The sequence below is a fragment of the Anabrus simplex genome, chromosome 2 (genome assembly GCF_040414725.1).
Source record: "Anabrus simplex isolate iqAnaSimp1 chromosome 2, ASM4041472v1, whole genome shotgun sequence".
In the NCBI taxonomy this organism is placed as follows: Eukaryota; Metazoa; Arthropoda; class Insecta; order Orthoptera; family Tettigoniidae; genus Anabrus; species Anabrus simplex.
Genome location: NC_090266.1, coordinates 527,706,452 through 527,721,322, shown reverse-complemented (window position 1 = coordinate 527,721,322; position 14,871 = coordinate 527,706,452). Strand labels below are relative to the sequence as shown.

General features: G+C 39.3%; 1 protein-coding gene across 3 annotated transcripts in view; it reads right to left on the bottom strand.

Moving 5' to 3' along the window:
* Positions 1-14,571, bottom strand: part of LOC136862908 (uncharacterized) — a 157,319-nt gene extending 142,748 nt beyond the window's left edge. For all 3 annotated transcript variants that reach the window (XM_067139188.2, XM_067139187.2, XM_067139189.2), the window contains exon 1: positions 14,138-14,571. In XM_067139188.2, coding sequence (XP_066995289.2) covers positions 14,138-14,437 — 300 coding nt within the window. In that variant the 5' untranslated portion in view covers positions 14,438-14,571. The remainder of the gene's footprint in view (positions 1-14,137) is intronic.
* Positions 14,572-14,871: the final 300 nt, after the last annotated feature.

Sequence of the window (14,871 nt, the reverse complement as noted above, 5' to 3'; positions counted from 1 at the left end):
AATCCCACTATACTTTTAACAGATACATATAGAGATAAAGGAGGTTCAGGTTAGAAAGAAACGAAGTGAGGAATGGCTGTGGATGTAAGGTATAATTGTAGGAACTTACTAGGAAATTTGAAATTAGCAAGAAAGTGGGTTGAGGACAGCACGATGGCAGACATAACTGGCAGTCATATGAGTTTTAGTGAAACATGGAAGGGTATGTGTAGGTACTTTTAAGCCCGAAAAATTTCGAGGAATCATTAGTGAACAAGGGTAGATTATATGCTAGGATTTATAGAAGACAGAAGTATTTAGTCAGTGGTATGTTAAGATATTTGGATATAAGGATAATGCCCAGGTAGAGGAGGTGACTAATACCTAGTGGCACTGAAATTTACCTATGTTTATTAAATATATTTTCAAAAACACACAAACGTTGAAAACTAAAAGAGCATCTGGAATTGATAATATTTCTAGGGTATACTGAAGGCAAAGGGTTGGAGTATGGTACCGTGTCTGATAGACTTACTTGATTATTGTTCGCATGAAGACGGTATACGAAATGAACGGAGAGTTTCTATAGTAGCCCCAGCGTAGAAAGGGAAGGGTGATAAACATAAAGTGGTTAATTACAGGCCAGTCAGCTTGCGATGGGTTGCGTGTGAGTTCTGGGCAAGCATTCTTTTTGGTTATACTTGGTATGTTTGTGAAATGACCAGCTGTGTTGATACAAATAAGTCCTGTTTTAGAAAATGTTACTCAAGGAGGCTCAACTTGTACGATTCCAGCAAGGTATAGGATATATTTTAGATTCAAGTAGTCAAATGGATTGTATCGCTATTGATCTATCCATGGTATTTAATAGGGTAGATCATGGGAAGCTACTGACAAAAAATGAGGGCTGTTGGACTAGATCAAACGGTGACTGAGTGGGTGGCTAAATTTCTAGAAAATAGAACTCAGATAAATACTTTTAAGACCATAATATGAATATAAATTTGGAGGACAAATTGTTGCGAATATTTGTTTATAGGAAGAGGAATTCTGGATTGGAATAATTTACCAAGGTAGCTTTTTTTCACAAATCATTGCGTTCTTTTCCTCCGAACATAGCCTTGAGTTTTGTAACAACAGGTGATACCTTCAGTTCAAGCTAACAAATTTCTAGGATTTAGCACAAATGAGTCTCTAACGCGAGAGAATCATATCAAATATAAGCAATATAAGCAATATAAGCAATAACATTTACCCTTACATTTCCAACTTGTTTGAAATCATTTAAGAAGAGACTAGGTATACAATAGGTAGGGAATCTACTACCAGAGCGATATACTTACATGCAGATTAGTAGTAAATTAAATGAAATGTACTCTTCAACTGTCCAACAGAAAATTTGTAGTTTAATCGGGTGAGTACACTAGTAGCAGGTGTTACCTGACCACAAAGTGTTTTGATATGATTCTCTCACGTTAGAGACTCCTCTGTGCTAAGTCCTAGAAATTTGTTAGCTTGAACTTAAGGTATCACCTGGTGTTAAAAACTCAAGGCTATGTTCGGAGGAAAAGAACGCAATGATTTGTGAAAAAAATATAATTTAGCTGTTGTGTTATTCATTGTTATTATATTTATGCTGAGCGAACTGACCGTGAGTGTTAATGCACTACGGCTATGGAGCCAAGCTCAGCATTCGGGAGACCCGTGTTTGGAACCCCATCGTCGGCTGCCCTGAGAATGTTTCTCTGTGGGTTGCGAGCTTCACTTCAAGGCAAGTGTCAGGCATCATTAATTTCACCTTCATTAGCTCCACAACTGAGGATGGTGTCAGGAAGAGCATCCGGCAGTATAAAATACGCCATATAAACTCATTCTACCTTCGACTTCGTATCAAGAAGAATGGGACCAAGGGATAGGCAATAAATTGTTATTCACTTTACAACAAGCCAATTCTGAATTAAAAATATGTCACGCTGCATCTTTCCTTCAAGATTATACTTAAATATATTAGTGTCATCAGCGAATCATGACAGCCTGAAAAACAACGGTAGGTTTCTAATATCATTCAAACAATATAGGCAATAACATTTAACCTAAGACAGAACCCTTCATAATGGCCTATAATGTGCTTTCTCCCCGCATAAAACTAAAAAAATGTAACCTGTCTCTAAGATAATATGTGAACAAGTTAACTGCTAAAACTCTAATCACCGAGCTCGATAGCTGCAGTCGCTTTAGTGCGGCCAGTATCCAGTATTCGGGAGATAGTGGGTTCGAACCTTAATTAAGGCCACGACCGCTTCCTTCCCACTCCTAGCCCTTTCCTGCTCCATCGTCGCCATAAGACCTATCTGTGTCGGTGTAAAGTAAAGCAACTTGCAAAAAACAAAAACAAAAAAACAAAAAAACCTCTAACCCCTGATGCTTCCAACGTCCCCTTCTTCTTCTTTATCTGTTTACCCTCCAGGGTCGGTTTTTCCCAGACTCTGGGTGCGGGATACAACTGGGAAGGATGACCAGTACCTCGCCCAGGCGGCCTCACCTGCTATGCTGAAGAGGGGCCTTGCGGGGGGATGGGAAGACTGGAAGGGATAGACAAGGAAGAGGGAAGGAAGCGTCCATGGCCTTAAGTTAGGTACCATCCCGGCATTTGCCTGGAGGAGAAGTGGGAAACCATGGAAAACCACTTTTAGGATGGCTGAGGTGTAAATCGACTCCTCCTTTACTCAGTTGATCTTTCGAGGCTGAGTGGACCCCTTTCCAGCCCTCGCACCACTTTTCAAATTTCGTGGCAGAGCCGGAAATCGAACCCGGGCCTTCGGGGGTGGCAGCTAATCACACTAACCACTACACCACAGAGGCTACTTCCAACGTATGTAATACATTACAGCTGTGCCTGAAGCTTTCTGAAGATCTATAAAGAGGCCTTATGCTACCATACAGGAATCTACGGACTCCTGTAACTTAATACAGTTTAATTGCCTATTTGGTATTTTTGGTCAGAAAATGCTGGAACTGGTTTTATGCGTGATTTAATCTATTTGTGTTACGAACATACTTTATTAAAATTGTGACTTTCATTCAGTAAGTGATCTGAGAGTTCAGCGCAGTTGAGGGAGAGAAAACTCCAGTTCAGTAAAGGAATAATTGTCGTGAGCGTTTGTTCTTTCAGTACATACCGTGTTCTCCAATATAAAGCTCTCAGAGAATCCCCATTGCAGGAAGAACTAAAACGACCATCATGTGAGGTATTATAACACACTCTGGTAAGCCGGTTATTACTGTCGCTCGAAACGTAGGAAATCAGAATTACATAAACTGTAAGGGTAGTGAATATCGAGCTTACTATACCATTAGAGCGCATTAGTAAATCGAGGTATTGAGGAATCCACCGACCACACTTACCAACGCTGAGTGGTAAGTGAGGGAATATTCCGTGTTTATTTGCATACAGGCACTTAATTTCGTCGGTTAATATCGCATGACCAATATAGTACTTTTGAATCATCTCCGTGGCAAATGCCAGAGCGGAATGTAACTTCTACTAAAGTCTGTCTCTGTCTCATTTATTGTACACTCATGGCACTAATAGTGCGTCTGAGTGCTATGAAATATGCTAGCAATAGGATCAGTCATGTTGGTATAGCACTTTCTCACTGTCTGAGGACAGGAATGGCCGAGTATTTTATCCTCATTTTGACTAGTACGCGTCACTATAACGCTGCCATGCAATTTTCCACTTTTTTATATACCTACATAACCATCAATTGTATTGTTTAGTGATAAAACAAGCCTCCGGGTTAATGACTTAACAAACAAATACTTCATACATTCACACCAAACGTGACTCACGTAAAACTCGTTGCTGATGTTCATTCACGTTTAAACATTATCAACTCAGTGTACTGAACTCTGTGTTCCCTGCTAGGTGTTGTGATGCTTTCCTAATGTGCTAATGACTCATGATAGAAAAGGATGCAAGAGGTGTCAATGTTGACAAGTGCAGGCATCACTCATTCACTGATATCACTCTGAACTTAATAACTCCCTTCAATAATTCTGAGACTGTCTCGGAAAAAAGCCATTGGCGTCAACATGCTCGAAGTATCTAAAATACTCTAATAACTGTGTGTGATTCGTAACTGACCAATGTAAACTTTAGTACGTGCATTATGGAGTATTATTGTTAGTGCAGAAATTATTATGGATAAAGTCGAACACGTAAGTACTCTTAATTTCTGATGATACTAGTTTATGATTCTCAATTGACAACTCGATTAACCAACATCTACTGTATGTTTATTTAGGCCTACTCCATCATTACTCAATATGATTGCATTGTTAATGTATGAATAGATATGTAGGCGGTATGTAGGCTATCTATTCAGAATTGGCTCTTCCAACTGAGAAACGTACACTAAACATCGGCGGCATGCAATGGGCCGAAGCAAATGAAGCACTGCTTTACTAAACCAAAACAGTGTTCTAATTAGTTTAGAATGTCCTTTAAATTGTTGTATTGATCGCTATTTTATGGTGTTTGAAGACTCAGATTTCCCCTCATCGGTGAGCAAAAGAGCAGCTTCAGTTAGCAGTAAAGTTTACACAGTGAATCTATAAGAATTTGCTCCTACAACGTCATGCACCCACAAAGCATTTTTATGCTCAGTATACACGCTTTGTTTTGAATTATTGGAGCGTGCATCATCTGGCTGTGCTGTATTTCCTTCTTCCATCACAGACAGCGGCAGATTACTTTCAGAGGAGAAGGGGATAGAAATACAATTAGAGCTTTGTACTGGGTTGCAGTGGCACTAAGCCTGAACTGAACAGTGAGGGACACGTAGTATCAGGTGTTGTTCTTAAAGTGAAATAACAAATTTAATAATAGTCGAATATATAAAAGTAATAGGAATATATCACACTAATAACTTATTTCTTTAGATTTGAATTGAATTTTTACCCATTACAGTGTACAGTTGGTTTCGTAACTTGTACTTTGATCACATTTCTTAACTGGTATCTTAAAAGATTACGTGATCGTGCTGTATGAAGGATATTTTAGGAAGAATTCTTACATTCAAATGTGTTGATTGTAACTAGGATGCAGTGCTTCACCTGTCTAGAGGGTCACCACACGCTACTGATAATATACATTAAAATATAAGCAGGTAATATGTGGCGTCCGCACGTGTGTGCCCCTCTGTTTGCATGATCCTATAAGCGTTTGGACTTGCCAAACATTGGTACGTTTGGAGTATTTCTATAGTCATAAACACGACTTCATAGCGTCGAAACTACGAACTGTAGATTTCACATAATTGGCATTTAATTCTTACCTGGATATCCCAAGGTGCTAGGTATGAAATCATTCAAACTTGTTCAGTGTTGGAGGAGCTATTACATGTAATTATTCAGGATAATCCGCCTATGAATATTTCAAAGACTCCCTCGCGCGAGCTCAATATTTCCATGTTAAAGTGTGTAACACCCTGAAAATATTCGCGTATTTGAGTAGCGTCACAATTCAAACGCATCAATCCAAACGCTTGGATGGTAGTTACCTCAACGGCAATAATCACGTCATTTACAATTGTAGACTCCAATGCATTTGAAAACCTGTAGCGCAAAGACATCACAATAACGCAAGTTATCAATGAAATTTTACCCGCACAGATGGAATAGGGTTTTCCTACGATATCTGAAGTCTTGAAACTAAATAGCGGTGACGTAATGCATTTATGAATCGCAATACTTGGAAAGGGAGATTTTACATGCCGGAGAAAGTGACTGGTTGAACATAGCAATTGTCAGATCATAATGAATACGTTTTGGGAATCATTCTTTTACAGATAGCCGTCACTGTAAATAGCAAGGTTTACTAACAGTTACTAACAAGTAATAGATCAGTAAATGTCACTGAGATGATCGTATATATTTTACTTGTGGTATTTGAAGACCGTATTTAGCTGATCGCCGTACTAGATATTGTTTATAAGTTAACAAACGGTTGAAGCAATGGACTTCAGACGGTAGAGAAAACGTACTTCACTGGATGGACTAAATCAGCCTCCTATCGGAGGTAAATTAATTTGCATGTAGTATCCATTTCATTCGTAACTTGAGTGCACTGAGTGTAATTAGGGCTCGTTGATACTTCTTTATTTCTAAGTTATGGTTACGTCCGAATTAGTTCTGCGGACAAGGTACACCTCTTAACCATAGGAATACAGACTACAGACCGTTCTACACAATGACAGTGACATGAGACATTCCCATACAAAAAGCTGCATTCTACGTCAAGAGTCATCTGAATAATCTATCCAAGTCCTGAGAAAGGAACTTGGGAAACGCAAGGAAACACAATATCAATATAACATGAGGAAAAGCATTCATAATTAAATGTCGTGAATATATTGTTATATTTTTCATGAGCAGTGTTACAAATTCTCTGCCAAAGTAATTACGATACGTAAAACTCATTTGTTCTATTGATCTGGCAGTACTGCTGTCTTCAAAGTTCAGATGTGGGATTTCAATGAAGTGGTTAAAGCGAAATGGAAGATAACAATATGTTCATCTCACTAAAGCCACATATTTACGTTCTACACAACTTTCGCATTCAAGTAGTCCAATATCAAACTCCACGCTAATTATATTTTGAAACGTTGATATGAGTACGTCAATATCATAACCTGCCTTTTGCAAAGCATATTGCAACATAGGCTTGTACTCAGGAAGAAAATTGATTGTAGGCTATATCACAGAGTTAATTCTAATGATGAAGTGCCGATAATTATATTTTATTTAGTGTTACAAAATCAGCGGTCCTTCTCATATAAAGTTTATAACTTATTGCCGAAAGAAGTACACATCAAGAGATTGGCAATATTTTTGGTGGCAATGTCTTAAGTATAATATCTTTGTTTGGAAAACTTGTATCTGAAAGGGTACGATATGTATTACCTGACTAGGAATCACACATGAATATGATCTTTTCACTTGCATGTTCACCATGGACTGAAGTTAAAAAACGTGTCATATGCTCTTTCGTCATTTCTCAACTTTTTCTTGCCTTCACGGGAATGTTTCATGGATATGTTGCTTCAAGTTTCTTTGAAACATATACTGTATACCGAACTTGCCTTGTGTCTCTTGAAGACAGACATACTGTACAGCTTGTTAGTTAATCCGATACTCATTGATAAAACCACATCAATTACATATCTGTGTGCAGAGGTATGTACAGTCTGCAACATGCAAGCTGTAATTTTCTCTTCCCTGTCACACTGAAGACATTTCATAATGAAATTGACTTTGATCACTGTTCCAAATATGTTGTTTGTCCACAGTCCACTCTGTTATAAATCTGTCCACTTCTTCCACAACATATTGTACCTTCCGACGTATACTATTATCTTCTTCTATGTCTTTACGTGTAACCATTGCCTAGATGAAATACCATATTCAGCATTAAGATTGACGGTAAATGTAACCGAAGCTTTGAAATTGTCCAGGCCAACCACTTTAGGCGCTTCTAGTGACCACATTTGTACATTTGCAGTTGCCAATAGTGAGCTTTAGATCCACACCGTCCTTGATCTATTAAATTGCAACATTACATGCAATTGCAATTGTGAAAATCTGTTTCTGTTGACGCGAGTTCATTCTCGTCGTTTGCTACTCACATAATTTTAAATTAACTTACATTTTGGTTTATTTGCAGTGCACTCATAGCGTCCCATTAGTTTGCTGTAGGAGTTGAATTCATGATTGTAGCAGTTTTCATGAATGTTTTCCATTATATTATCGTCGTTATCTTCTAATGCACTGGGCCTCGAATTTTCGTGTGGAGATGGTTCGTGCTCTCTTTGACTTGACGGTTCCTGTTCCTCTGGAGCTGAAGGTCTTATACTGCTTGAACAGCCACTTTCAGGTGCAGGCACTTCATATCCTTCAAAATCTCTACATCCGTACAGCGTAATGTCATCCGTTTCTGTGTCATCCGCGTTATGGTTTCTGCATTATTAAGCTACACAACACATTCGTAAACTTAACCTCCTCGACTTCAATAATTGTGTTTCCATATTCAGCGCATGGAAATTAAGTCTCTAATAATTTGACAGCATTTATGGGATTAATTATCCTCGTGATACCAATGTACACACTTTACACTGTAGCCCACAACCAAACACTCCAAGACACGCACTCGTACTGGAGCTATACTTATGCAGTGCAGATACAACAAGCCACCGTCTAAATGCGCTAGCCGGCAACTCCTGAGTTTTGCATGGACAAGTCACAGACCACTGTTTTTGTGACGAACGATTTATAATCTAAACCTGTTTTCATGTAGTTCAGAGCGTTCGAAATGAAGGATGTCCCTTGTTAATTGCATAGAATGTCGATGGCCATCCAAAAACTTCATGTGTACCAACGTTTATGAAAACAGGATGAGTAACTTATTTGATTCCATATGACGTAAAACAAGGACTAAATTTCGAAAATTCCTTTTTCATCTAAAATTTAACATGACTTATGGTAGGAATGTTCTTGTCTGCTTTAAAGACTAATTCACTGATTCTTCATCTTACAGATGACGAAGATAGACAATCTCGCACTTCTTAACAAACCCAAAAATCCACGTAAATGTACATTGTTTTTAAGTATACGGTTATACACCGTTCATGTATTTAGTTTTTATATGAAAGTATTAATAAAATGCTAAATAGTATCAATCAATATTTTGGGTTTGATACTAATACGCTACATCCCCAGTTGGCTGTTAATGAATCATTTACAACCACTGAATCACAATTCAGGAGAGAGTTCCAAAATATTCTTGCAGACAAAAACAAATATTATATCAGCTGACAATGGGTCTTAACCATTATCCTAAAATCACGCACTGCTAGATTGATCTATGGAGCTAGTGATTTGGCAAAAATCATGAATTCGTAATGCAGTAATAGGTAAACATCATCCTGTACATCATGGCGTCTGTGCACGGTGCAAAAGACGACTTCGCTTGGTTGACCAGAGTGCAGACCCCCACTCCTCGATTTGGAGCAATAGCGCTGTCTCTCTCTTTCCCCACGCCCGTCTCGCTCGCTCCGCCTGTCTTCCTCTTCCTCACTTGCTCCGTAGCGCTCCAAATCCGAGCCGAGTTGAGCCAAGTTGAGCCGAGCTTAGCCGAGTAGCCCAGAGATGAAGCGTTGGTCCGAGCCGAGCCGAATGGGACCGATGCACTGTGCACAAGAACTCTGCGCCTCAGTTTGCACGCGTGAGATTTTGGGCGTTTGAGAGGCCCTGCTGTACATCATTATGCGATAAACCATTCATGTCCGGCTGTACTCTCCACGTCATGCGATAGGAAAGAGTAACATCAATAGTGTTACATGCATGTGGAACAGTGGTAGAGTGTCGACATACGGGTCCCAAGAGCGGGTTCAAACCCAGGAGCGGTAGTCGGATTTTTGTAGGGTGGTAAAAAGTCCATTCGACACTCCATGCCGTACAATGTCGACATTCATTAAAACTCAGCCACAGACGCCCAGGGGAGATTCGGTTTGCTCTGCCGTCTTGTAGGCCTAGAGTAAAACGAAACGTCGCAATTGACGAGCAAGCAGCCAGATGGCGTCAAATTAAAATGCTTGCACTCGGTATATTATTATTAAATAATAATAATGTTATTGTCTTTACGTCCCACTAACTACTTTCACGGATTTCGGAGACGCCGAGGTGCCGGAATTTAGTCCCGCAGGAGTTCATTTACGTGCCAGTAAATCTACCGACACGAGGCTGACATATTTGATACCTTCAGTTGCCATCCTAATGAGCCAGGGTCGAACATGCCAAGTTGGCCATGCGGTTAGGGGCGCCCGGCTGTGAGCTTGCATTCGAGAGATAGCGGGTTCGAACCCTACTGTCGGCAGCCCTGAAGATGGTTTTCCATGGTTTCCCATTTTCACACCAGGCAAATGCTGGGGCTGTACATTAATTAAGGCTACGGCCGCTTCCTTCCAACTCCAAGTCTTCTTCTATCCCATCCACACCATAAAACTTATCTGTGTCTGTGCGACGAAAAACAACTTGTAAAATATATATCTCTTCTGTTCGCAGCGTGGACGTTCCTCAGTCAAGCAATTCAACATTCAATCACTACAAACAATCACTACTGATCTGCATTTAGGGCAGTCGCCCAGGTGGCAGATTCCCTATCCGTTATTTTCCTTGACTTTTCTTAAGTGATTGCAAAGAAATTGGGCATTTATTGAACATCACCCTTGGTAAGTTATTCCAATACCAAACTCCCCTTCCTAAAAACGAATATTTGTCCCAATTTGTCCTCTTACATTCCACCTTTATCTTCATATTTTAATCTCTCCTACTTTTAAAGAAACCACTCGAACTTATTCGTCTACTGATGTCATTCCACAACATCTCTCCACTCTCGGAACATACCACTTAGTCGAGCAGCTCGTATCCTTTCTCCCAAGTCTTCCCAGCCCAAAATTTGCAACATTTTTGTAACGCCACTCTTTTGTCGGTAATCACACGGAATAAATCGAGCTGCTTTTCTTTGGATTTTTTCAGTTATTCAATCATGTAATCCTGGTGCGGGTCCCAAACACTGGAACTGTACTCTAGTTGGGGTCCTACCAGAGACTAATATGCCCTCTCCTTTACATCCTTACTACAACCCCTAAACACCCTCATAACCATGTGCAGAGATCTGTACCCTTTATTTACAATCCCATTTATATGATTACCCCAATGAAGATCTTTCCTTATATTAACACTTAGATATAACGATCCCCAAAATGAGCTTTCACGGCATCAACGCAGTAATTAAAACTGAGCACGGCATCAACGCAGTAATTAAAACTGAGAGGACTTTTCCTATTTGTGAAACTCAAAACCTGACTTTTAACCCCGTTTATCATCATACAATTGCCTACTTTACATCTCACAACATTATCGAGGTCATTTTGCAGTTGCTCACAATTTTGTAACTTATTTATTACTCTGTACAGAATAAAATCATCCGCAAAAAGCCTTATCTCTGATTCCACTTCTTTACTCATATCATTGATATATGTATATGAAAACGTAAATGTCCAATAATACTGCCTTGAGGAATTCCCCTCTTAATAATTATAGGGTCAGATAAGGATTCGCCTACTCTAATTCTTTGAGTTCCATTTTCTAAAAACACAGCCACCCATTCAGTCACTCTTTTGTCTAGTTGAATTGCACTCATTTTTGCCAGTAGTACTACATGATCTACCCGATCAAATGCCTTAGATAGGTCAATCGCGATGCAGTCCATTCGACCTCCTGAATCCAGGATATCTGCTATATCTTGCTGGAATCCTACAAGTTGAGCTTCAGTGGAATAACCTTTCCCAAACCCGAACTGCCTTATATCGAGCCAGTTATTAATTTCGCAAACATGTATAATATAATCAGAAGGAATGCTTTCCCGAAGCTTACATGCAATGCATGTCAAACTGAGTGGCCTGTAATTTTCAGCTTTAAGTCCATCACCCTTCCCTTTATACAGAGGGGCTACTATAGCAACTCTCCATTCATTTGGTATAGCTCCTTCATGCAAACAATAATCAAATAAGTACTTCAGATATGGTACTATATCCCAACCCATTGTCTTTAGTATATCCTCCAAAACCTTATCTATTTCAGCTGCTTTTCTAGGTATTAGCTTTTGTATCTTACTGCAAATGTCGTTTTTATCATAGTAAATTTCAATTCAGTGAAAACCTTCATTGATAACGACTACTGACACGTTCCTGTAAGCTTGGTTCACTTTTAACTGGAGTAATAAATTAAAAATACGAACTATGTTTACGTGCAGAACTAATACAAAGTCTTTGATTATTGTTTGGTCGTACAAAGTCCGATAGCTTATTCTTTCTTGTGTTCAATTGATGGTGGGATAAGATTTGAACCGTATTCCTCAGGAATTTCTGTGAGTAATGTACACTGAATTGGGTGTATTACGCATCTCGAGACGAATAAATGACCGGATGAAATCTTACAGCCGAAACGTTTCATTGTTTAAATTATAGAAGTTCTAGACCTAGAAGAAGATCTAGAGAATGCTGTTTAAATCAATATACAAATAACAAGAAAGAGAGGATTCAGACGTGTTTTGCGTCTTAAATCGAGGTGGAGGATGGTTGCCTAGTTGCACTTCATCTTAAAACAATAATCACCACCACCACTCTTAAATCAAGGTCATATTGCCTTATGTCTCACAACGAATATAAGAAATTTCTGCACTTCGCACGAACCATGCTAGTGACTACGCTGTTTGGGTTACATAGCTGAGATCTTGCGTTCGGGAGATAATGGGTTCGAATCCCACTGTTGGCAGCCCTGAAAATGTTTTCCCGTGGTCCCCCATTATCACGCCAAAAATGCTGGGCCTATATCTGAGGTCCATGGTCGCTTCCTTCCCAGTAATAGTCCTTTCCTCTCCCATCATCGCCACATGATCTCTACGAGGTATGTATCGGTTCGACGTTAAACAAAATTTTGAAAATCACTTTGCAAGATACGCAAATTATTAAAAACATCAGCACCGTGCATTCTGCCAGTATTTACGGTACTTCAAACGGGACTTTATATGTATGATAAGTTTACACACTATGTACTATTCCACAAAAGACTTGTGAATTTGTAGATATAAATTGCAAGATTAACGTTAACCTACGCATGCAGAATGTTCCTTTCAAATGCCGTGCAATTTTACATACTTGTTATACGGCACTTTGTCTGATATGGAAAAAATAAGCTCCAATTCTTCTTATAACTGTACTGTAAATTAGTCTGTGGCGGTCGTAAGTTCCAGTATTTTCTCCTGACGGTGTTTAACAAGTTGTTCTACCATCTCGGTGAGCATGACACGTTGGCGATTTTTCCAATATATTGCCCAAGATAGGACAACATTTCTATGAGCTAACTATGAGCAATCTCCCTATGAGCAATAACTTTCAGTTAATGACAGTAGCTGGAATTCATTTTATAGTTCATTTGTAATTTCTTGTATACACTGCAGTATATACTCTAATGTAGACGTCAAAGATAGGACTTTTATGTTAATTTATGTTTGTTCTAAATTACTTGTACATAGCAGTTACTTTTAAGAATAAGAGTAAACTTTGAATCGCATTTATTAAGCCAATTGTTTAAATAATGTAACTCTCAGTACATTTTGACGGTGAACAAAAGGCGCGCATAGGAAATTGTCATAGTACACATTCGCCTATATCCTTGCATTTATCGCTGTTAGGAGTTCTGCTACTCATTCATCCGTAATATCAAAACGTGAGTTAGAGAACACTGTTACTGGGGACTTAATTAATTCCGAACAAAATTTTGACGAGTTGGTTCTTTCAGCCTGACCGAATATATTGGTATATCCTGGCGTAATATTAATAGATTTTTCAAGATTTTTCGACTATCGCAAATATAAGGTTTCTTTCGACAAATCTATTTATCAAAAAGACAATGAGGGAGGAAAATTTAGGAAGCCGAGACCACTACTTGGATTATATGTATTGTGTAATTTCAACCATTACGACCACCGTCTATTTGTAGATAATGTTGACTTAAAATATAACAAGAATCTATGCCGTTCAGTATATACTCTACATATGCAGATCTCATTTCTAAATTTCTTAATAAAATAATAATGTTATTGTTTTAACGTCCCACTGTCTTAATAAAATATATTTCATTTCCATGAACATGCTAAATTAAACTGAAATACTTCTATTCACTCTGAAGTTAATTTCCAAATGTTTAAACGCGGAGAAGTGGTCTCAAGCCAACAGCTAGGGCATCGTACTGTCTAATAATCGGTAGTGACAGCATGAGAGCACACGCATAGCCCATGCGTTCAGTGATCGAAAGACTGATTTTTTTCTACGTAGATTTAATGTCAAAAATATGTTCTACGGAATAATGAATTACCTAGTTATCTCAGTTCACTCATCTTGTTCGACATTTGAAAATATCAATATACTGACACTCTGAAAACTCTTTTCATTTTTCTCAGCGGGTATCTAATCACATTGTGAATCGTTTAACGAGAACACTGGACACTTCACTTAGACACTGCACATGCACTTACCTTCTTGTAAAATCTGGCTCCTGTAACTTTATGAAATCCTTTCTTGAAGACCGCTTGGTAGTCCTCGGGCTCGGAGAACTTAAACAAAATTCCAGTTGCCGTTTTCGTCAGTGAAAACAATCCTTTGAAGTTCATCTTCTCACAAATGCTGCTGGCTTTTTCGATACTAAGCTCATGGCTGGGGGTTAATAGAAATGCCCCCTTGGCCAGAAAATGCTCTGAGTCGGACAGTTCTGAGTCGGACCCATCTTGTTCGCTGTCCGCCGCCGCGCCGGATTTCAGCAGCTGGTCGCCCCACATGGAGTCCTGTTGGGTCAGACGGAGACTATTCTTGCTGCCGAAACTGCCTCCCGGCGCAGACTTCAGCGACGTTGTCTTCCTGCGGAGCGTCACTTCTGGAGATGGGGAAGACTCTTCGCGTGCAACCTCGTGCTTCTCGCTCTCTGAGGGAACGCCACCGCCAGACGACATTTTTGTAGTCTCCTCGTTGGTGTTACACTCCCTCGTTTATAAGGAGTCTCCCGCGAAAGCTGACGTTGATATGTCGTTTCGAAGGTATATATAAAACAAGGGAGGTGCCTCAATTGATAGCTTATTGTATGGATATTTTGGAGGATATGTAATGAGCGCTGACTCACTGTAATTGGAAGCTTAACCAGCGAAACGGACTCGAACAACGCCCACAATCCAAGATGTTCTGACTAGAGTACAACCTTACAGTACCGGAAACCTCG